At 39.1% G+C, this 24802-nt stretch overlaps 1 protein-coding gene across 2 annotated transcripts; it reads left to right on the forward strand.

Moving 5' to 3' along the window:
- Positions 1 to 1133: 1133 nt before the first annotated feature.
- Positions 1134 to 24026, forward strand: LOC102224368 (gamma-aminobutyric acid receptor subunit rho-2-like). 2 transcript variants are annotated; one of them, XM_023347393.1, is made up of 10 exons: positions 1134 to 1698; positions 3863 to 3934; positions 4858 to 4964; positions 11713 to 11780; positions 14066 to 14289; positions 14367 to 14449; positions 20351 to 20491; positions 20977 to 21129; positions 21951 to 22159; positions 22265 to 24026. In XM_023347393.1, exons 1-10 carry the CDS (start codon positions 1574 to 1576, stop codon positions 22577 to 22579), a joined length of 1497 nt encoding a protein of 498 aa, XP_023203161.1. In that variant the 5' UTR covers positions 1134 to 1573; the 3' UTR covers positions 22580 to 24026. The 2 variants fall into 2 exon arrangements, with proteins under 2 accessions (XP_023203161.1, XP_023203163.1); XM_023347395.1 differs by having other exon boundaries at positions 22092 to 22159.
- Positions 24027 to 24802: the final 776 nt, after the last annotated feature.

Consider the following 24802-nt stretch of genomic DNA (forward strand, 5'->3'; position numbering starts at 1 on the left):
CCAAACAAGGAATGTTAGATTGTCTTTGGGCCTGGTTGGTTTCTACCATCAGGACGAGATCCTGCTCCCCCAGTTCCATCCAGAGGACAGAGGAAGCAGTCCCTGTTTCATGACTTCCAACAGTCACTATATAAGCAACCTGTTTTATATAGTTACAACTTTGATGAAGTGCTCATATGACAGTGTTGTGGATCTCAGAGCTGTCTGTAAGAGGCTGTCATATAGTGGCATAAGTGAGGTGGAAGGTGTTTGTTTTCACATTTTTGGGTAAATTAAAACCTGCCTTGTTGATTTAATCACCTGTGTCTTATGCTTCCTACTTGGCCCCTGACAATGTCTTAGGATTCATGAAGGCCTTTTTAGTAAATGTTGAAACTGATCTTTGCCTTCTTTTTGGTCAGCAGTGGTTCTGGTCTTGGAATTCTCCCATGAAGAGCATTGTTGACACTGACCATAGCTTTGAAGCATGCAGTGCTTCTTCTGGACTGTTGAGGTTCTCTTTGGAGAGATGAGGATGAATGGGATCAAGAAATAGGACAGCAGACGGACTGATCATGTTAGATGTGTTAGAGGTGGAGTGACAGAGGCCAAACTGAGATGGTTCAGAGAGACAATGATTCCATCAGTAGGTTGGAGCCATGGTTTATGTGGCTCCCTGTGGAAACCCAGGAAGATTCACCACTGTTCTGTTTCCTCTTGGGTCTCCGGCTGCATTATAACATATTAATCTTTTCACAGACTAATAGAACTCAGTGAAAATGTGTCTCGTCCTTTCTTCAGTTTCTTTGGATATATCTTATTATAGATTTTTTTCCCCTTTTTAAAATACTATATTTGTTGTTTCTAGACTGTACTAAATTCTGTTTTAATTTGTTTTACTTTGGTGTAACCAGATTGTTGTGTGTTGCAGATTTCTGCTCAGGACCCTCTTGAAACGAGAAAAAAATAAAATAAATAAATAATAATAATTATATATATATATATATATATATATATATATATATTTGATATATCTAAGAGTGACCCAGAAACAATGGAATGCTTTTAATGACATTATGCTATATTTAAGTTACAGTTGACCATATTTATTTCAACAAACAGTCCTTATGAGAGCAGAAGACAGTATTTCCTATGTAATGTTATTTCCATGCAGGTCCAGCTCCGTGTCCGGGTTTACAGTCAGAAACAGTGCGCAGCTATTGGCAGTGATTTGTTGAATTAATGTGGCGGTTAGGCCAATCTAAGAGTGTCTTCAGCAGAGAGAAAGGGGAACTGACGTGTTTCTCCAGCACCGGGATTCGTCGTGTCGATTTGTTTGTTTATTTCGCTCTGCGGCGCGTGCCGTGTGCTGCTGACGCCGCGCGCGCTTCCCAGTGACAAAAAGCCGCTCTGCAGTTTGACCAATCAAAGCGCTTATCAGACTTTATCGCTGTGGCGAACAAGTTGCACAGTTTCATGCCTGTCACATTTTTGTCAGTTCGTCAAAAGAAGAGATGGTACCGGGTTCAGAGCGCCCCTCCTGCGGTCCCGAGGTCTCTCTTGTGGAATCCCCGCTGGACCTTTAAAAGTCAACATGCCGTATAACGCCAGGGTCCTGCTTCTTCTTCTTCTGTCTTTGATTCTAATGGCAGAGTCCCGGAGGCTGGGAAGCAGGAGAAAGCGATGGTCCGAGCCGGGAGAGACTCTCAAGCCAGGAAAGTAAGTATTCTTAGATTCAGTTCCACCATGAGGTCAGAGCTGATGATCAAAACACTGTAGATCAATGGAAGGCACTCATCCTCCATCCATCCGTCCTTCAACATGTCCTCAGTCTGGAACTCTACTCTATAGAGACAGCTGTCCGGCAGCTTAGATTGGTGAGAAGGAACAAAAGCGGATGTGTTCTGTTGATCATGTCCATCCGGACTACTCTGTTTCCTGGGCTCGCGGTGAGCCAGCCAAGTCGTGCGTAAAAAGACAGACAGACGCAGAGGGGAGATTCTTGCGATTCAGTAGCGAAAGAGGACTTGTGCTTGCCTGCACAAATAGGTTTAAGGTTTTCATTTAGCTAATATCCAAAATAATAAGAATAAAAAAATCAACACCCCCTCTTTGTTTTCTTTTTCACCATTTCAAAAATAGCAAATTCAGACATAAGAAACATACATTTCCAAATCCAGGAATTTTCACAGCATAAAGCCTTTCAAGCCAGTGTTTACAGGAGGAGTGCAATATACTTCCATTGACACTGAGCTACAAAAATGTTCTCTGAAAGGGCAGGAAGCTGAGAAGACAGAAATAAGATTAGAAGAATTGAGCTTGTGTACATTCAAAAGTCTCAGTTTAACCTTTGGGTGTTTGTGTCTGGTGAAATCTAATCTAAAACATGTCCATACAAGTTAATCAAGTAAATGTAATTTAGTCTAGATAATCTAGCTAGATACTACCCACCTCTGCTCTAAAGCAGTTCTCCTCCCAACATTTCTGACTTTCTGAGAGCTGAAGTTGCATGTTTTCACAGACAGAATTTTAATTTCCAGCCAGAAGAACAAGACATTTACCAAAAGAAACCAGGACTTCATCTGTTTATTGTTTGTGCTGCTGGTTACCCATCTCATTGTCTCAAAGGCTTTCATACTGTAACTTTTTTTCCATATTCGTTAAGAGGAAGAGCAAACCAACATGGCAAACATCCTTCAAGCAGAAACAAGCATCAAGATAAATATTAATATAAAGTGAACCTGAGATGAGAATTTAGATTGGATAGTAAAATAAAAAGATATATGATGTCTTTTATCACACCATTAATGTCTGTATTTGTCTGACTCTGAAAAAAACGTGCATTTATTTTGTCTCTGAAAATAGTTCCAAACATTTATTCAGCAGTTTAAATTAAGGAACCATAATGATCTTTTTTTCCATTCCACATTCATTTATATGATAAGATCAGAGGTCACTGTTGCTTGAGTGTGTAAGTTTACTAAAACGATGTTGTTTTCTCTGGTCTCTAGCCTGATGGGACGATTGTTGCCGTTCAACCGCTGGTTGTCTAAGTGGAGTCCTGAAAACAATGTGGGCTACATTGATAATTTTCAAACATTTTGGAGAAAACCGGATCTGATCCAGAGAGACGCTATCATCCCACTTTGGATGGAGCAGCTTCTTCTCTCTAGGAAATTGGTCAAATTGATTATTCCTTTAAAACAGTGACAGCCCAGGCTCCAGACCAGGAAGCAGAATTACAGCTTAATTTTTGCTCTTGCTAAGTGATTGTCCAAGAGCAGCAAATGCTGCAAGCCAATGATTCATTGTGATCTGTTGGGTTTCTTATAGAAAACTTTGAAAACCACTTTGAGAAACAAACTGCATTATTTGAAAACTAGCATCAATTTGAATGTATGATGATTGGTTTGAACTTCTGTTTTATGGATTGGGTCTAAATAAACCAAACTGAATTCAATTAAAAGAGGACCGGTTCCAAAGGAGGTTCAAGAAATGATTTTATTCAGTTTTTGATTCAATTTAGTAGAGAATTTAGAAGAGTAGTCATCTGGGATCAGGGATGGATTTTGAGTTCAATTCCAGCTTCCCCAGCACTACACACTGAAGGCAAAACTTAGGCAGAACACTGAAATTCCAGTTTCCTACAGATCTTCACATCTATGTAACTTGGAAGTTCACGCAGTTTTTCTGTACAGTTTTGATAGTAAACAGAAGGTTTACATAATATGATTATGGTAAGAAAGAAAGGAAATGATAATATGACCCATTCATTTACTCTGATCTCCTTTTGTTCTTAGCATTGTCACTCTGTAACTGTTCAGGCATGCTTCCTGTTTGCTCTTTCTATGATCAAGTTGAACATGAATATGTGTCTTTGTAGGGCCCTGGGGGAAACACCTGATGCTGTGGTTCTTGTTGGGAAGGCAGGCTTGGAGGCTGCCATGGTGAACGGGTGTGTAGCTCACAGAACATTAATGTCAATCATTCAACAACAAAGATCTAATTCTGTTTCACTGTTCTATTGGTTGTTAATCAGATATTGCCTCAAGTTGACCAACTTAAGATGTAATCTAACAATAAATTGGAATCAACTGTCATTGGATTTGATACATTTAGTGGACATTGTGTATTGTCCAGATCAATATTCCTTCACTATGTACTTATTAAAGGTTTTATTCTACAAACAAACCTTTGTTCTCAAGTTTATATATATTTGGTGGCAGGAAGCTTTCTGCGCACATTCTTGCACAGGCCTCAAGGGTTTCTGAAGAGTTTTTCTAGAATCTGGCTTTAAATTTTTTTATTGTCCAGTTCTTGTACCTGACCATGATCTTGTTAATGTCTGCATTGATAATTGAATAGGTGGTAAAATAAAGAAGGTTCAGACTTAAAGAACTCACTGAAATAAATCTGTTTAAAAAAAAAAAAAAAAATCCAGTAAGGTGCCAGACTACAGAGATCCTTCATCCTCCATCTGTTGGATGAAAGGTTATCAGATAAGAGCTGTCCAGGAATCATAAACTCATTGAGACACATCTGAAAATAGTCACATACCTTTCTGAAAATAACAAAAACAGTGAAAGTTCAAATAAAAGCAGCTTATCAGGCCAAAAAGGCTTTAGAGGACTGCATAACAGTCTGGTTCCTCTCAAGCAAATTGTAAAGAAGTCATAAAAAGCCTTTGTAATCTGTAATTGTAAGTACAGTGTGTATTTCTTAATACTTCTTTGCACAGAATAAGAATTTGTTTATTAGCATATATAAAGAGGCGTAGTTTTGAGCAATAAAGATCAGTTTTGCCGTTAACATGGTCACCTTGTCATTGTTTAAAATACATCGATTCTTTCTCCCTGTTTCTCTGTTTATTATTCTCAGTCCTCTGTCAAGGAAGATCATTGATGGCACCAAAACACGGAAGCTGAAAACCAGCCACCTTCTGCGTGTGGATGAACATGACTTCACCATGAGGCCAGCATTCGCAGGTAAGCAACTTCTCCTGATAGCAGTTAATTTACTTTCACTGCACAGCAAATACCAGCTCAGATATTCTATTCTAATCTAATCTAATCTATAGTCATATTCTATGAAAATGAATTGAGATTACTTCAAATTCAAGTCCAAATTCACTCCACTCCAGTCCAACCAATCACAAATAGTCAGATTCAGATCCAGTTACACCCAGTGAGTCGTTGACAGCAGTAGTTCTGCTCAGTGGTTCCTTAACACCATTAGTTTTTATGGATCAGTTGGCTTCCCTCCCTACATATTTCTTCTGTTTTTTTTGTTGTTGTCAAGATTAAATATGTTAGATGATAAAACTAACTTTACCATCAAACAAAGATAACCCAACTAAACACAAAAAGCAACTCCGATGATGATTTCATTTATGAATACAAAAAACGTTATTGAAACCAATAACAACCAAAAACCACAGTGTGGACAGAAATGACCCCTTTGTCTGATGATAAATTTACTGTAAAAAAATTTTTAAATTTTTTTATAAGCTGCACTCAATTCCTGAGCCACACCTGCCTGTTATCACTGTCACATTGTAGAATTAAGATAGCATTTGAATCAAATCTGAATGACAACAGGGAACAGTGTAAAAGATCTCAAGAAGATAAAAAATATTAAAAAAGAAACGAGAAGTAAGGTCTGTCAGTCTGGAAAGGGGAAGAAAGACATGCAAAGCTTTGGGACTAGAGGTAATCACTGTGAGGAGACGAGAAAAGATGAAACACTGGAGACCCAGGCAGTGTTCCATGGACTGACCAGCCTACCAAAATGACTCCAAGAGGTCACCAATAACTTCTCAGTCCACTGTTGACCAAGAATACCACTAAGACCCATTCCCAAAACATATTGATGTTTTCCAGGACTTTTAGGAACATACTCTATCGACTGACATGAGAAAACTGGAACTTTTTGAAAGGTTCCAGTTTTCTCCATCTGGAGTAAAACTAAAACAAAGACAAAAGAACATTATACCAACAACTGAACCGTTACTTGCTGCAAGTAAATATAATTTCAGTTCTCCACCTGAAAATGATGAATTTAGAGAATTTCAAGCTCTGACAAACTTGGGTCTGACATTAAGTCCAACTCACCACTAATAAAAGTTGATTCTGAAGTAGCCTAGTTAAAGTCTGCATTTAAATCTGACTGGAATGATGTGGCTCAACCTTAAACTAAACATGCAGCTCATGCTAGACGCTTGATGGCAACTGTTGTTGCCAATGGTGACACAACCAGTTTTTTGGTTTAGAGGAAAATTACTTCTTCACATAGGAGAGGTTTGTTCTGATATCTTTTAATTCAGAAATAGGGTAAGGGTTAGGGTTAATGGAAGTAATACTTCCAAGAGCCACAGTGATAGAACTATGTTCCATCACACTGACTTAAAGTGACAGAACCCTGAGGAACCTGGAACAGAACTCCTCCCCTCGCCTCATTGTTACCATGGAGTCATGCTTCTTGCATCCGTCTAAAGCACTGCCAGGATTTTCTGAAGCTGTTTACGGTGGGGATTTTTTTGTTTTGTTTTTTTTGTATTTTCTTCAATACGCTGTTGCCACCATGTGTTGGCAGAACCATGCTGTCATGTTCCGTTTGTAGTCATATTCTGTGTTGTTCCTTTGCACCTTGAATGTCAAAAAAAGCCCCTGCTGCTTGAATTTTAGCAGGCAATTAAAAATAAGGAGCTTATGATTCAACTAAAGAGCCCAGCTCTTTGCTGTTTAGAATTAAACAGCTCTGTTTAAACCTCTAGAGAAAACAGACCATGGTGAATTTTAGGACAACAGTTGCAGCCACAGATGGAAGCATACGTCCCACTGAGGAGCCTTTTGTCTTGTATTTATTTATTGTTATTGTCAGATCCTGCAGAAAACTTATTCTAGCATCACCAAACACTGACTTGTGAGAGCTGTGAGCATCCCATCCCCTTTCCAGGGAGAGAGATTTCAGTGCAATCCTCTGACTGAGGGAGAATTGTGAGTCAAACAGCTGCTCTGGTTCCTCTTAGTTTCATCAAAGCTTCTTACAGAACTACTTCCTGTTTGTTGACTGCGCCACAATAACTGAAACCTTCTTTCTGACCATGATTCTGGAAACACAACCAAGTAAAATACGGTTCTTCCAGATGCTTTTTTTCAAACAGTAAACAGTATAACAGTGAAGCTAATTGTATTAACTTAAATAAAACAGAATTTAAAATAGCTTTATTGTTAATGTTTACCTACAAAAAACAGTTTATGTCCAGGAGTATGATCTGTTTCAAGTGTCATAACTAAATCAACAGCACCAGCTCCTTTTGGTCAGACCTGATTCAAACAGTGGAAGAGAGGGAGAATATTTGTCATCACGTTGCTTTTGAATTTCTTTGAGTACAGCTGTTTGTTTCTCTCTGCGTTAGGTTGAAAAACATAGATGAAAACAGATAGTTCCACCATGCATTAGTACGTATTTGTATAAAAATAGCACTGAGACATTCTGCGGAAATATTGACTCTAATGCATTGCATCACTGGAATTCCCTTTTTGGATTTACCCTTGTAATGCATAGGCCTAGCTGTCTGAGCTAAGCGTGATGAACCGGTGACGGATTTACAGCTGCTAATCCGAGAGCAGATGAGTGAGGGATGGGTGTCATCACCATCTGTAGAAATGACATGAAGATTATTCTGTGAACGCTGAGTTTGACTGGAGAAATAAAGAGCTGGGATTCCTTTTAAGTGCACCTGTATACAGAATATATAGAGTTACTTTACATGGTGTACTTGTTCGTGGCTTCAGATGTAAAGTGAGTACATGTCAAATCAAATTGTGCAAAATATGAAATACTCAGCTGGAATGGAAATTAATAAATTACTAAACAAACCGTGTACTGGTATTATGTTGGGTTAAAGGTAGTTATGTCAGATTTAGTAATTATCTCAGATTTATATTAGCATCAGAAAATTCTAATTTCCTGCATGCAAACTGGTTTATTAGTAACTAAAATTGCTGGACTTATGGAGAGCATTTCCCATGAATCCCAGTAACAAAATAATTGACCTTTATTTTGATTGTACATATGTTTTAGCATTGTGTTTGATGTTATTTCTGAGTTATTACTGGATAAGCAGTAAGGACAGAACATCCTTCTGCCAACATTCAGCCTGGAGACACAGACCTTTTAAAACATCTGTGCTCGCAAGTAACCAACATTAGTGAACTGAATTTCTTAGCAGAGTGGTTATTATACAGACAGTAGTGTAACTTTCTGAATTAGGAACAGAAAGGTTGCTTGCTTAATGACTCACATAATTAGCTTAATTAAAAAAGAATCAGCTTGACTGAAATCTCAAACCCACCTAAATATAGCTACTTTTATAGCAAAGTATGGAAACAAATAAACTGTATTTTTTTATTGTGCTCATGTGTTCTTGTAATATTTGCATTCTAAAAAGGAAGATTTGGAATTATACAAGCTGTGGGCTTTGGGAGAGCTCTGAAAAAAGAAAAGACGCATCATTAAGACTCCTCTGGCAGCCTGGGCTCACAGATTGAGTTGCATTTTAATTTGACTTGAGGTGTTCTCTGCTCTTGGATGTTTGTGTGTGTGTTTGAGTGCATGTGTGTGTGGTGGGTTGGGGGTGTGGCTTTCTGGCCATGAGGAAATGCCAGTGGATGCACTTTTTCATTACACTGAAGTGCTGCTGAGAGCCATAAAGAGTCATCAGGAGCTGTGGAGTGGAGCTTTGCTCTGACACACTAAGAGGTGTCATCTAAGAATTAGTGAATACTGGGAAAATTTGCTGATGCAAAAAAAAAAAAAAAAAACATGCTTCAAAACAGCAAAACAGCTTTGGCTCAAACGCTCATGCACCCTGTAACCAGGGGAACACACACTGCTCTGAAAAGCTTTCTGAGTCTAGCTGTGGCCGTGTGCAGCTGCAGGCTGAGCTGAGGCACCAGCAGAAACAGACCTCTGCTTCTCATTTCTGCTTTTTCAGCAGGTGTCTGATGTTATGTCACATCAGCTGAAGCTCAGGATTTAATGTGTTCGGCACGTGTTGTGGGGCATATGGTGTGAGTAAGAGAAAGGAGGACAAGACCGACAGCTGGAACTGGGCAGGAGTTAATATCCCATCTTCCAGGTAGCAGATTTGCTGGGCCTTGGGTTATGTAAGGCTGGCACCCGTACGGCTCCACAGATTAACTAGACCACAGCAGCCAATGTCACTGCACTGAACAAATGACAGAAGGTTCTGTCTGTTTGTTTTTTTCTACTAATGATCAGGATAGTGGGATACTTTTCCAGATCCCTTTAAATCCCAAATTGTCCTTATTTCTAATCCACTCAGTCAATTGAGCAACACTCATCAGTAAACTACAGAATCCTGTCAACGATTTAACCAAACACATTGTGTGAAATGATGTGTATTGTTAGTCATGGCTTAACAGAGTATTCTATCCTGTTATTTTATGAGGGAGCGCTTCATGACAAGGAAGCAGATGACATCATGAGTAGAATAAAACCGTCGTATTTATTTTTATCAGATACTCTGGCTGATTAAAAAAATCTCTTGGCTGTTAGACAGCCAATTTATTTGAATCACTTCAGATATTTATAGAGTTTGACTCCAACTCAGATCAGAAACATTTCAGGTCAGCTGGCATAAAACAAAAGATTCACTTCCATTCAGACCAATTTACTCATGTTTTGTCCAACTGATCCAATGCTTGTTCCAGAACCAAAGTGATCAGAATGAAACTGTGTTTATTAGAATGAATTAAGCTGACTTGAACTAAATGTTATTTAGCTTGTATACTTAATAATGAGCTGAATTCAGTCTGAACCTGATCTCAGTCTATGTCAGTCCAGCACATTTTAATTCAACATCTAATACATCACATTAGCCCCTGTGGAAAAAAAATATATGTAAGTACATTTTAAATATGCTATAATTTTCTGAAATACATTTTTAGTGGGTTATCAAGTAGATATACTTATTAAAGTACAATTCTGTGATAGTATATTGGCAATGTACTCTTGAAAAATGTGAATATATTGAATACACAATGTCATTTTTCTTCAGCCGGTCAGTGTGTTGTACCTCATCCTTCTGTAAACCAACAGCCTGATGTGTTTGCAGTACTGTAGTGTGTATGGTGCATGTAAAGAGCAAAGTGGCAAAGCAGAATAATAAAAGACATTGACAAATAACTAAAAAGTGTACTTCATCAGCAATTATAGTAAACTAAAGGTTTAATTGGAGCATACTGAGATCACAGTACTAATATAAAATATATAATGCTTCTATATTTAAAAGACATTCTAAAGACATGTGTAATTCTTTCACAAAAATGGCACATTTAAGATATACTAATCAAGCATGGAGATTGTACATTTTAGGTATGAAGTTTTTTTTAATGTTCTAACTAGTATGCTTTTAGTTGTTGCACTTTAGCAATGTAATAGTACACTTATACTTCAATTTTTTCTAAAATTTTCTACAATTTAATTACAATTAGGGCTGCACAGTGGCGCAATTGGCAGCACTGCTGCAAGAAGGTCCTGGTTCGATTCCCGGCCCGGGGTCTTTCTGCATGGAGTTTGCATGTTCTCCTTGTGCATGCGTGGGTTCTCTCCGGATTAACTAGACCAGGCTTCCTCACACAGTTAATTGGTCTCTCTAAATTCTCCCTAGGTGTGAGTGTGTGTGTGCATGGTTGTTTGTCCTGTCTATCTCTGTGTTGCCCTGCGACAGACTGGTGACCTGTCCAGTGGTGACCCCGCCTCTCGCCCAAAACGTTCACTGGAGTGAGGCACCAGCAGCCCTCCTAACCCCACTAGGGATAAGGGTGTTAGAAAATGCATGGATGGATGGATAATTAGAATTATAATATATTAAGCACAAAATTAGTTATTCCAAAATAGCATTCTTTCAGTTAAATAATTCTTAAACTTGAAGTATACTGATGATTAGTCTGGCTTCAAGTATGCTAAGATTTAATAAACGTAATATATTTATTTTTCACTAGGGTGTATTGGGCTTTTAAGCATGTTAAAAAGTGCTATATTACATTATTAAGTGAATACAGTTCATGGTGGGAAGACTCAGCTGATTAAAACAGCCCAAAGCAAATGTGAGGTTAGGGGTGTGCCATATTGTCTTGTCTACAGTAGTACCAGTTGTGCTACATGCTAATGTTTTCTACACCATTACAACAAAGAAGAAGCTGATGAGCTGGTCCACGGTCTGGACTGGTCTGACTTTCACAGAATCAGCTGCTACCTGCAATAAGAAAAAGATTTACAGACGTTTCTGTTGTTTGGCCTCTGCAGCAGGGGAGGGCGGAGCGTTAGGGTTCGGTTGCAGTTGCCAGAACATGAGAGCTAAAAATCTAAACACTGACAGATATTACTTCAGTGGAGCTGTTTTGAAGCTACATATTAGTTTGGCCAAATCCAACAATAATTTTAAAAAAGCGGAAAATGTGGAATATCGTCTGTGATATCATTCTCAAGGTTTTCAAAAAATATATATTGTGATATTACTTTTTGTCAATATCGCTCACCCCTAGTAATTAACAACCATGTGTGGTGAGTTCAAAGAGTTCAAAGCAAAGGGAGAAAACGGAAAGTGTACACTGGGTTATATCTGCACTATGTAGAAACGTCATGGTGCAACTTTAAAACTGAAAAAGCAATGCTGTTAATGAGCTTTCTGGTATTGATCTGCAGGTCCAGCTGTCCCAGTTGGAGTGGATGTTCAGGTGGAGAGTTTGGACAGCATATCGGAAGTTGACATGGTATGCTGCTTGAATGTTTGAATGACACGCAGTGCAACCACTTTCACACTATCGGGTCAGTCAAGGGCAGGTAAAAATCTCACCTGCAGCAGATAATTACAAATAAGAAAAACAAGCCAGATTCAACATAACTGATGTTATCAGATTAGAAAGATTGGAAGTTTGAAACAAATGACCTCTGCTGCAGCACAGGGACAGGATGCTGTTCAGTTGCTGCAGCTAATGAGTCGACGCAGGAATATTTCTCTAACAGCATGTAAACAAATGCTTGACTGCCAAACAAATTTGTCACACTGCCAGAATTTTAACTCCAGCACAAAATTTTATTCAATTCAACTCAAACATACTTTATTCATTCTGACGAGCAACTACATGCAGCTCAGAATAATTTCTAGTTTAGTTAAATTGAACTGTGGAGCTGACAGTGACGGAGCAATCCTCTACTGACTAAAGTTATGATAATTCAAGTAAAATTCAAGCTCTTTTTCAGAACACACTTCTCTTGTTGATCATCAGAATAAATTAAAACAGGTTTGACTGATGTAATTAAATCAGCCTTCTGCTCTGTTTATAAATTGGACGGAAAATGATGTTGTATAATCTCATGTTTGCAAGGGCGCATGAGGATTATGTTTAATTTGGATCCCAAGGTTGTGGATTTAGTTGTTTTGGAACAGAAGGAAGAACATGAATGATTCTGTAGAGGAATATAATTATATTAATAGTTAAAATAGCTGCTGGTAATGACATTAAATCAGAATGTTGAAGTATGCAGAGTTCTGAGTCATAATCATTTGCTGTTTTTTATGACCTTATGCTGCTTTGTCCAATTTCTCCTCCTTCTTATTAATTTGTATTCACATCATTCAAAACGATCTGAAACTGACCTGACATCTTACACAAACATTTTCATTACTGTTGAATAAAGAATTGTAGTTCAGCAACTAGAGCTACAGTAGTTTAGTGAAATGTGATTTTCAGGTCATGTTGTTGCTCTCTTCTCAGCAGAAAATGGTACCTTCAAAAGAACCTTCTGACTATCTTTTGAGTTTCACTTGGTGAACTCAGTTAGTGAAATAAACAAACTTTTTAGCTGTATTCAAATTTATGGAATATGACTGTATTATGCAGATATTTAAGACTCACATACAGCAAATAACTATGTGCTTTTTGTAAGTCAATTAATTCAGGTATTGAACATTGAATTAAAAATAATATCCGTCTTATGTGTTGGTTGTTTCCACAAACTTTTTTTTCTCTGCCAAACATATAATTTAAAATAAACAGTGAGAGTAAATTGAGACATTTTTAGGAGATAAAAACAGTCGTGCTTGTCTTCCTATGACAAAGAAATCATTTTAACATTTTCACAGAGAGTTTACTTCACAAGCTGCTTTAAATTTAAAAAGTATATTCTGATTTAGATTTTAAATATTTTGGAATAATTACAATTATTGTTTCTCTTCTTAAAGTCAATAAAAACAGAGCACTAGACCAATTATATTTGTGAAAGTGGGGGCATAATTGGACAAATCATAAGCAATACATGATATTCCAGTAAGTAATAATTATAATACATAATATAAGAAGCATTAAATACTTTAAATATTCACATTTGATGTAATCCTTCAGAACCAAACATGTACAGTTATGTCAAAAATTGTCTACCTAGTTACAGTCTATTTTATTTTCTTACTTTTTAGAAATATTTCTATCATTATGTGTCTGTTAGGTTTTGTGTTTCTGCCACTTTGGTGCTGAAACAACTGAATGACCTCATTGAAGGACAATAAAAAAACATTTCTTTGCTGTTATTTTTAATTGAGAAATGTCCAGTTTCTCCTTTTATGCAACAGCAAAGGTTCTCTGCTGGTGTATGCCAACAGTACAATGTGTTGTCATAGCTATTATTTCTAAGTGATCTGGTCTTATGTAATGGCGTGAGGAGAACCGGGCAAAGAGTGGTCCGTCACACAGAGCTGCAGCGTTGCAGCAGAGCGTCCTTCAGATGTAAAGTAGCAGGGTAACGTGAAGTGACAGCCCTCCAATCAGCTTGGATCAATAGAAACCATGGCCAGTTAGATGATTTAGTGAACATATGTTTCACACGTCTGTAGAGCTTGTGCATTTGGTCCCGACATAACCAAATAATCCAGCTGGCATGGGTCAGATTGCTGTAATCCTGGAGGAATTTAATAAACTAGAGAAAGCAAGCAAGTAGTCCCTCTACTGACACTTAATCCTGAATCTGTTTATGCTGCCCACCCTCAATCCCCCTCCCTTAGGACTTCACCATGACTCTGTATCTAAGGCACTACTGGAAGGACGAAAGGTTGGCTTTTCCAAGCGCCACAAATAAGAGCATGACATTTGATGGGCGCCTAGTGAAAAAAATCTGGGTCCCTGATGTGTTCTTCGTCCATTCTAAGAGGTCCTTCATCCATGACACCACCACCGACAACATCATGCTGAGGGTCTTTCCAGATGGCCATGTTCTGTATAGCCTGAGGTGAGGAACCCAACTAAATCCAAGCTGGCAGGCTCCCACGCTGCTGGGCTTTACACTGTCCTTTCTTTATCCCTCAGGGTAACAGTTACTGCTGCTTGCAATATGGATTTCAGTCGTTTCCCTCTGGATTCACAAACATGCACTCTGGAGCTGGAGAGCTGTGAGTTTCACAAACACTGAGTTTACAGCCTTGTGTCTCACTGTGCTTCTTATTACAAGTGGCTAAAGACATTCTGGCAAAAGCTTATGAACCAACCTCACTTAGTGGAAACAGCAGTTTGAAGATAGCAGATTGTAATTCCATTTCTGTAGAACTCCTTAAAGATCCAGTGCTTTTTCAGTCACTTTGCTGACATCCTTTTCTGTTGCTAATAATGTATATCTGATTGTTTCACCTTCACTGTAAAGCCATTTCACATCGAAAGCCTGTGTTCCTCTTCTAAAGTTTCTTCCCTACCTCCTCACATTTATGCTACTATTTAAACTTAAACATAAAGTGCTTCTGTATTAAATTTCCACTGAAACCAGTGAGGATTTCTTTAAATCATACCTGCAATTTAGTTCAGGACACTAGCACACGTGTTGCGGATTCAGCATGAGCCCCTTGGAACATTTGATAGGAAATGGAGCTTTCAAAGGCACTGACAAAGAAAGAGACAGGAACAGCTCGATTAAAACTCAATTAAACCAGTGAAGCTTGATTTTTTTGTCTCATGTTATACTGTCATAGTGATAATTTTAACAAATAAGTATTTGCTTTAAAAGTCACCTACCCCAGCTTTAATTGAACCAGCTTCTTATGTGCAATCTCACAGGAATGTGATAATATCACTGTACAATTTTATTCAGTGTGAATTTTTCCTCTCTCCTCTTATTGAATAGTGATATTTCTTGTACAGTAAGTCTAATTAAAAGGAGTCTTGAATATGCAGGTTCAAGACTCCTTTGAACCTGCATATTCAAAGGAGTATGCTGTAACATTTTCAACTCTCTGTGAAAATGTTACAGCAGAGTTTATTTCCTGCTGTACATCAGGAGAATTCAGGTGTATTTTTATTACGGAAGCGTTTGTTATTTGGAAATGTTTTTGAAATCCTCTCGTCTACAGTTTGCCAAGATATGCAGCCACTTGATAATTGTTTTCTGAAAAATTTGTTTTGCATCTCAGTACTCATTTCGAATTAATTGGTTTGTTGACAGAACTGAGAGGTTTTGCAGTATTTCTATTGCCTTACCAAGTAACCTAACATGGTAGAGATGCACGATATATCAGCATTAACATCGTTATCTACCGATTGGCCCATTCTTAAAATGGGATTTTTCTAGATGCCAGTTACAAATTCCAGATTTAACAGTTTCTCTGTAAATATTCCCAGAACCATAGTTCACCTTTCAACGCACTGCTGTCCTTCACAGCCATGAAAATATTATTATTATACAATCATGTAACATCATCAGTTAAATTGTGAAGCTATCATTTAGCTATCATAATAGTATCTCCCCACCAAACATTGAAAAAAAAAAACCAAAAATTTATAGTTAGTCCTAATTATTTTCTGAATTAAGAACTGAACTATCTACAACACTTTACAAAATAATGAATAGATGGTTTCTAGTTATACTGGTTGATCTGGTATTATTGGGGCCTGCCCATAGCAATGCATAGGGATGTAATCCCTATGCATTGAATGGCAGGCACCTATTGTTCTACACCTCAAAATAACTGCCGCTTCCTACTACCGTTAATGCGGCTCGTACCGCTGCATGCCCCCTCACAATATATATATCAAAACGTGAGGCTCAATCCCGTGAGGGGAGCTATTACTTTTGTTGGCATTTCGAGTAACTGTGGCGACATAATTAACAAAAAACGAGCCAAATTTAACTCAAAACAAAAGTCTAACTGACACAAAACAGTGTCAGTTAGACTCAAAATAGACAGAATTTAGTCTGCCAGTCTGAGCTGCTCTTTAGAACCACAGTGATGGCAGAACGTCAGAACTACAGACATGGTGGAACAACTGCTATAAACTCATTGCATCTCTGAATGGTGCTGTTTATGTTATATTTTATATGCATATCATCTAGTGGTGGCAAAAGCAACAAAATGCTACTATGCTCTGGACATGATGACATGCTTTGATTAAATTAATAAATGTGATTCCAGTACCAAAAAATTAACTTTATACCAGATGAGTCTCTCTAACATGAGAATGTGAACCTGTACTGGGCTGATTCTGTGCCTTCAAATAATTTTAACAATACTCCTGGAAAAGATTCATAACTTATAACTCTGGAACAGGAACAGGTCTGAAAAACAGCCTGTGTGCTACACTCAAGAGAGAGATTCATTTGATGCATCAAAGAGTGATGTCATCACTGCTGATATCATTGTTACCAGTGGAACTGAACATTCTACTGATGCATTAACATCAAACATGTTTTGAGCGTCAGGCGAGTCTGGTTTACATTCAAAGTCTATGTGAAGCGTTGGATGCGCTAGATTTGTCAAACACTCCAAACGGTTCAAATCGCGCCGCACTAGAGGCTTGAAGCACGACGCAACGGCCCTCGATGCGCCTCCACATAGACTTTGAATGCAAACCAGCTGCGCCTGATGCTCAAAACGTATTTGGTGTGAACGCACCATTATATGTCCAGTGTCATATTAGGTTAGTGCTTCTCAATTCCAGTCCTTAAACCCCCTGCTCTGCATGTTTTAGGTGTGTCTCTGTTTCAGAACAGCTGTTCCAGAACAGCATGACCTCTTCTGCAGTCATCAAGTACTGCAGTAGCATGTTAATCACCCACAGATTCAATCCAGGTGTGTGGCAGAAGGGGAACACCTAAAACATGAAGGGCAGGGGGCCTGAGGACCAGAATTGAGAAACACTGCATTAGTTCCATCATATTAGGACCAGGCTTTGGTCCTAATATGATGGACTCATTGTTTTGGGCCAGGGGTAACATTTAGAGGTAAGATGCTAATTAAGTTTTAGTTAGGGTTAGGGTTAGGAATAGACTAATATTGTTTGGGGTTAGGGAAAATGTGTGGATTAGGCAAAATCGCAGCTACTAAAATGAAGGAAATCAATGCAAAGTTCTAATATGGGTCGAAATAGTTTTGACAAACCTGTACAGCATTTTGTTTTCTAAATCAGTATAAACAATGATGATATAATATTAGGGTGTTTTTCTGCCAATTGTGTAGCTGCAGTACACTAGTAGTCTAATGTGTTGAATGTGCTGAGACACATTCAACGCATTAGAAACCAATCAGAACCAAAGGTTTGCCTTTTGATTCTGATTGGATGTTTCTGGATAGTAGCAGAGCTAGATGCATTTTCGCAGATTCTCTGTTTCATATTCTACTGTCAGACACTTTTAACAAATATTCATCCATCCATCATCTAACACACTTATCCTTGCGCACACACATTCACACCTTAGGACAATTTAGAGAGATCAATTAATCAAGCAATTAATGCCGAGTGTTAGCAAAACCTAGGTTTGGATAGTGACCTAGGTTAGTGCCACTAGGTTAGTGCCACCTGGGTGTGGGTCGGCGTAAAGGCCGAGCCGGGCATAGATTGGCCTTCATGCCAACGCCAACATGAAGCCCCTTCATGCAACCAGTGGAGGTTGGTCGCATGGACGTCTCTCTTTCCTCTGACCTCCATGTTTGTGTGGAGGTTTGGCTTTGTGTGGACTCCTCTGATTGCAACCTGGGCGTGGGTCGGTGCAAAGGCCGATCCACGCTATGCATGGAGACCCCTGGTTGATTGGAGGTCTGTATTTCGTTAGACCTCCCTGATAGATTGGAGGTCTGTCTTTCCTCATACCTCCCTGGTTGATGGGAGGTCTGTATTTCCTTAGACCTCCCTGATAGATTGGAGGTCTGTCTTTCCTCGTACCTCCCTGGTTGATGGGAGGTCTGTCTTTCGTTAGACCTCCCTGATAGATTGGAGGTCTGTCTTTCCTCGTACCTCCCTGGTTGATGGGAGGTCTGTCTTTCCTTGAACTCCTCTGTTCGTAGGGAGCCTTCTATTTTCAGGGGAGCCTCTGGTTGGGTGGAGACTCTAGGATGGTTGTTTTCCAGAGCAAGTTTTAACTTCACCTTCAGGTCTGCAACCTGACCCTGCAGAGATTTCACTGTTTCCTCCTGTTCTTTGAATTTGGAAGCTTGCTCTGTGTGACTTTTGAGCTGCTCCTCATATTTAAGTCTCACTCTATATTCTTCAACCATTACTTCTATCAGACCTTTATTGCGGGAGGCGTATTTTTCAGCCTCCCTCTTGAAGTAGTCCAACTGTTGAAGAATGCTCTTGTCGGCTGTAACTTTGGTAGAGCAAGAAACCTTTGATACGTGGATCTCTGGCACGTTTCTTTCATGTTCGCGTTTGACTCGCAGGTGATGTTCTTTTACTACCATTTTTTGCAGTTTTTGAATCTCCTCCTGCTGTGATTTGACTTCAGCCTGGCATGCAATCCTTCGTTCTCTTTCCTCATGGAGATCAAAAATCTTACCCTGCAGTTGTTTTTTAAGATCGTCTACCTGCTTTGTGAGATCGATGACGTGTTGGCTTTTCTCTTCCACGACTTCCACCGAGAGGGTAATCTCGAAGCCAGCAGAGGGAGTTGTTTCCTGCTCGACTTCCAATGATGTTGGATTCTCTAAGTCGCCGGAAGGACTTGATTCCCCCTGGATCTCTGTTGATCCGTCTTCCGGCTCAATGGGGCTGTCTGTGTCTTCCTCGAAAGGGAAAATGACAGCGTCGTAGTCGACTTGGATGTTCAGGTCCATAATGTCGACCCATGAAAGCTCAGCTGGAAAAGCTTCATGTTCACAAGCAATCTGTTGTTGCTTCATGTCGATGTTCTGGTAATTTCTTGCTTCTCTGAAAGGCGTGTAATATCTGGAATCGATATCCCGCTTGCTTCGATTAATTTCGAACTTGCTCTGAAGAGTGATCTGTCGCGATAGAACTGAGGAACAGGTCTGAGAAAACGCTGTCTGCGAGCTACATTCAAGAGAGAGACTCCTTTGTGGTATCATAGAGTGTCGTCATAACCGCTGATGTCATTGATACCATTGGAACTGAACATTCTATCCACCTTATTCCTGGGAGGTTTACTGGGGAAACGATTAAGGGTCTTACTTCCGTCGCCCACCAGAAGTAAAAGTATTTCATTGTAATTTGGAGGGTTTTTGGCTAATCTATATTCATGATAGAAGTTACATCTCTGTTTTCAGTTATTGTACAATATTTAGTAAACTTGTTTATGGACACCGTCTGCTATCAGAGAGCTATTCAGTACAGAGGATTGTAATTATGAGCTTAATCACGGGGAGCAACAGTGACACCGCGTTAAGTTTTGTAACGGAATTTCAAAATAAAAGCCTAAATATTCCTCTCAGGGTAGTGCTAACTAATATTAGCATTTACTATCTTTTTTCTCTCAGGTTATTGCACTGCCCTGCTGCACAAGACAGTAAATTAACCTTAGCACAAACCTTTGCATTTCACTGCCCCCATTAGCATTAGCCTTTTCCCTAAAAGAAGCTTTTAGCTATTTTTCTTATTTATTAGCCATGCTTAGTACACTGAATGGAGTGATGCTCCACATGCTACTGACAGCATTTTGGCTAATGTTAGCAATTTGGCTCATTTTAACTTGTACACTAATTTCAACATACTGAATGGCATAAGTCCATGTTACTCAACATGCTTGTCAATCTCCACATGCTATTGAGTACATTGTAGCTTACTTTAGCATTGATGCTAATTTGTAGCATCAGAACGCCCACGAAGTGTGCCAACCGACAGGCACACTTTGGCAGGCCCAGTTTAAATTTCTTCAGAAATTTTCTAGTTATTATTATTATTATTATTATTATTATTATTATTATTATTATTATTATTATTATTATTATTTTCTCTCATTGGTAACTCTGTTATGTTTGTATGTTTGTAATGAAAACCTTCAATAAATATGTAAACCGCTAAAAGCCTCTGATCCAAAGTGTCTCCTTGCTCTGGTTGTGCTTTCTGTTCCTCAGACGCTTACACTGATGAAGACCTGATGCTTTACTGGAAAAGTGGGGATGAGTCCCTGAGCACAGATGACAGGATCTCTTTATCTCAGTTTCTCATCCAGAAGTTTCACACCACCTCCAGACTGGCTTTCTACAGCAGCACAGGTATTGGCATGTGTATAATTACCTAGTAAATCTGTCTGGTGTAAATTGTAAAAGCATTTATGACGTACAAAATATTAGTAGGGTTCAGTGCGATTGTGTTTTTGAATTTTTGTACTGTAATTGGGCTTTATGTCAAATCTAATTTGACATAAATTAGATTTATGTAATAATAACTGTGTATATTAACAATACACAAGAAAATATTATTAATATATTTACTTTTGCAAAAATGCATGCAGAGTAGATGATAAGGAACTAGTATAAATCATCTATTGCTGGAGTGGGAGGGTTTGTTATGATCTGAAAGAACCAAACTGGAGCTTTTGGATTCCAATTTAAAAGATATTTGTGGCCCGGAAAGTACTGAGCATCACCAGAAGAACAGCAAAGCCACAGTGAGACATGGTGGTGGCAGCAACATGGTCTGGAGTTGTTCATCAGAACATTCACCAAACAACTGGGTTGCATCGTTTCCTGTTTTTCAGGCTGGTACAACCGGCTGTACATCAACTTCACCCTACGGCGGCACATCTTCTTCTTCCTGCTGCAGACGTACTTTCCTGCCACTCTGATGGTCATGCTGTCCTGGGTGTCCTTCTGGATCGACCGTAGGGCTGTTCCTGCCAGAGTCTCTTTAGGTAACAAAAACCTTTGTGCTGGTTCAAATCGAAATACGTTCATCTCAACAGGACATCGTATGGGTTCTGAGACATAGAACAAATTAAGATTGGACAGAAAATGAACATCTGGGTCGTGTTCAGTTCTTGTGAGCAGTTCACTAAACAGCAGTTTAAAAAATCTGTTTGGAAAATCAGGATAACATTTTGATGGGGCATTGGTCTTCGTTTTGTGACAGAGATCCTGAGTTCAACAACGTTGCTTATTTCTTTCTTTGCGTCATTCTCTCATTTATTCTCTTTTTTCTCTCTTCCTATCTTTTTTCCTTCCTCCTTTCTTCTTGTCTTTCTTCATATCTTTCTTTCTTTCTTCCTTGCTGTGTCAGTTGCTTGCTGATATTCCATTCACAGCTCATTTAAAGAGTTGAAGTCTAGCTGTAGCTCAGAAGCACACCTGTGCATACCTGGCTGGGATCACGTTTTGTTGTTACAGGTCTGACTGTCTGCAGTCTACGTCATGAAAACATCTGTCGTATTAGGATGGAGGTGGAGGAGATCGATCTTTTCACAGATTATCTGTCTCATATTATACTGTCAGGACATGGTGACACTTTTAACAAATATGTAAACAATATATTTTTGTAAAAGTTACATACTGTAGTTTTAAATCATGGGTTGTACTTTTCTTTTTTCATGAGTTCAGTGACTACCAGGGGCATTTCCTTTTTCTCATGACTGGAAGTTACTAAATAATCTATGAAATCCTTTAATGCCTCTTGTGTTTTCCCTGCAGCCTCTTTGACCTCGACACAAACGGAGTTGTTCTATTTTCTGTGCTTCAGGTATAACTACGGTGCTCACTATGTCTACCATTATTACTGGAGTCAACGCCTCCATGCCAAGGGTCTCTTACATCAAAGCTGTCGACATTTACCTCTGGGTCAGTTTTGTTTTTGTATTCCTCTCTGTGCTTGAATATGCAGCGGTCAACTATCTGACCACAGTGAGGGATGGTAAAGACCGGAAGCTAAGAGAAAAACTAAAGGAACAGGTATGATATGATTTCAAAATCAGTAACAACCAGTTTCAAAAAATCCCTAGACTCAGTCATGACTTCCTTCCTTTCTTTCTTTCCTCCTTTCTTTCTATCACCCAGTCCCAAACGTTGCCCTGCACCTGTGGCATGCCTCACACCAAGACCATGATGCTGGACGGAATGTACAGCGAGGCTGATGCAAACAGTCTGGCAGGGTACACCAGAGCCTCTATGGCAGCTGAGGATCCGTCCGACAAACAGGAGCAGATGGTGGTCCATCTCACATTGGACAATGAGTCCACAGAGACTAAGAAGAAGGGCATTCGCAGCTTCCGCATAATCCAGAACACCCACACCATTGACACTTACTCCCGCATGATCTTCCCAGGTGCTTACATCCTATTCAACCTGATCTACTGGTGTGTGTACTGCTGAGTGTGTGCATTTTAAATAAAGCTCCAAAAAAGGAAAATGTTTTCTTCAGTTTGGAAAGCTGTCCCTCATCTCTGGGTGCTGGGGGAAGACCTACTTGTAGCTCACATGCTGCTGTTACTCTGGATGACACCTAGAGATGCGAGAGCTTCTCCTTGCGTACAGCCCTGGCTCCAGAGGGATTTAGCAGGACATTGTCTTATTTTGGGGGAGAGGAGAAGAAACAAGTTTTTACTTCAATAGAAATACATAAACAAACCTTTATGTAACCTTTCAAGTAAAAAAAAAAAAAACCTTATTTATTACTGCAAAATAAACAACTACTCATATACTGTAGCTACCCTTTTTCCCACAAAGTGATTCAAGTGAATGTAACCAGTACTACCCACTTTTGAACATAGATAACAACAAAATCAATAACATGTTCTTATTAACAAGCTTAATGTGCTATATTGCCATTGAGTACTTAACATTGCCTGCATCCAACAGCATTTTTCAATTCACTCGGTTAGTTACAAATTCTTTGCCTTTGCTGGTTTGCTGCCATGATTCTATTTTTTTTTATTTTGCTGCACAGGAGCAGCAGGGCTCCGTCACGTCACTGCCACACAGGTGTTAAAACCGGCGCGAGCATCTCAAGACTCATGTTGCAACAAGTTATGACATGTTGGCAAAGGATTAAACCGGCTAAAAACAGGACGACAGGCACAAATATGGGAAGTGTGGGACTTTCTACTGTGTCAAATCGAGATATGAATGCGACTGGCTCTGTGGTTGAGCAATGCCCCCTAATGCCACCCCATGCCATTGGGTCTAGAGCTGTCAAGGTGATCTCCAGCTACAGGTACCAGGGTGTGCATATATCCAGTGACCTCACCTGGAGTGGTAACACCTCCCCACTGGTCAGGAAGGCCCACCAGTGTCTCTACTTCCTCAGGAAGCTGTGGAAAGCTAGACTTGGGTGTTCAGTCCTGAGGAGTTTCTATCGCTGTGCGGTGGAGAGCATTCTCTGCATCTGCATCACAATGTGGCACAGCAACTGCACTGATGCTGACAGAACCAGTCGCCCCCATTATTAATGTTAAATTGATTAACATTAATAATCATAACAAGAGGACGAGTAGTTAAATATGTTAAGATAAATATTTGACTTACCACTCTTCTGTCGCTGCCAGAAATCAATCTGAGGTCTAAATTGTACTTCAACATGGCTACAGTGCTGTTGGAATGGGTTAATGTGATTGACTTATCCATCAATTACCCCAATGTTTGGTCCATTCATATGATTGACTGAAACAAGGTAGTTATACAATTGGTTGCTGTCTGATCATTCCTTGTTTAAAAAAAATACATTTGTGGATGGAGCCATGTTAGGGGAGTTTCAAAATTCACACATACATTCAGCGAAGCCCACAGGCCAGAAGCAGCTTGTAATTCAATATATATTTATGTTTGCATCAAAAATAAAATCATGAATCTTCTTCTGTGCACGTCAGTCCTTCTGTGTATTTGTGAATATTGATACAGCTTTAACTCCACACGTAAAGAAACATGAATCTGTACAAGTGAATTTACCTCAGTATGTGAAAACACAACAACCTTCAGGTTAAGAATAACAGAGGCGACCTGTTTTTGTAAGACTTTTTCATAACCAGCTGATAGTAAAAGACCTTTTGACATTTTATATAAAACATTTTGATAATTGGACAGCTAATGAGGCACATGAAGAAGAAGGCTGAGCTCATTTTAGAGAGTACAATGTTAATTATGGACTATAAATCCAGAGTTCCCTGTGTTATCAGTAGGGGTTTATGGGGAAAGAGGATGTGAGCTGACAGAAAAGTAAGAAGTATGCTTAGAACACCGTGAGGAAATCAGGATCTCCTGCTGCTCTAGTCTCTGATTTCTCCTGAGGCTTCATAGCTTTGATTTTGTGCTTGATTCTCAGTCTGAATGCTCTGAAACCTGAAGTTTATGTGTGCATACAGTCCAACAAAGCAATGTGGAGCCCCACTAGCAGACTGGTTTCAGTTAAATATTTATTTATTTGGTACTTTTGTTGCTGATTATTATATTCTGTTTCAATTGAATTCAGTTTATACAAAACAGTTTTGTCAAGTGCAATTTATGTTTCATTCAAAATTTTCTATCGGTGGTTTGGGTGGTAGCACTGGTGTTTATCTACAATTCTCATGAGGATATTGTTTTGTAAGTATATCTGTGTTA

The sequence above is a fragment of the Xiphophorus maculatus genome, chromosome 15 (assembly GCF_002775205.1).
Source record: "Xiphophorus maculatus strain JP 163 A chromosome 15, X_maculatus-5.0-male, whole genome shotgun sequence".
Lineage (NCBI taxonomy): Eukaryota > Metazoa > Chordata > Actinopteri > Cyprinodontiformes > Poeciliidae > Xiphophorus > Xiphophorus maculatus.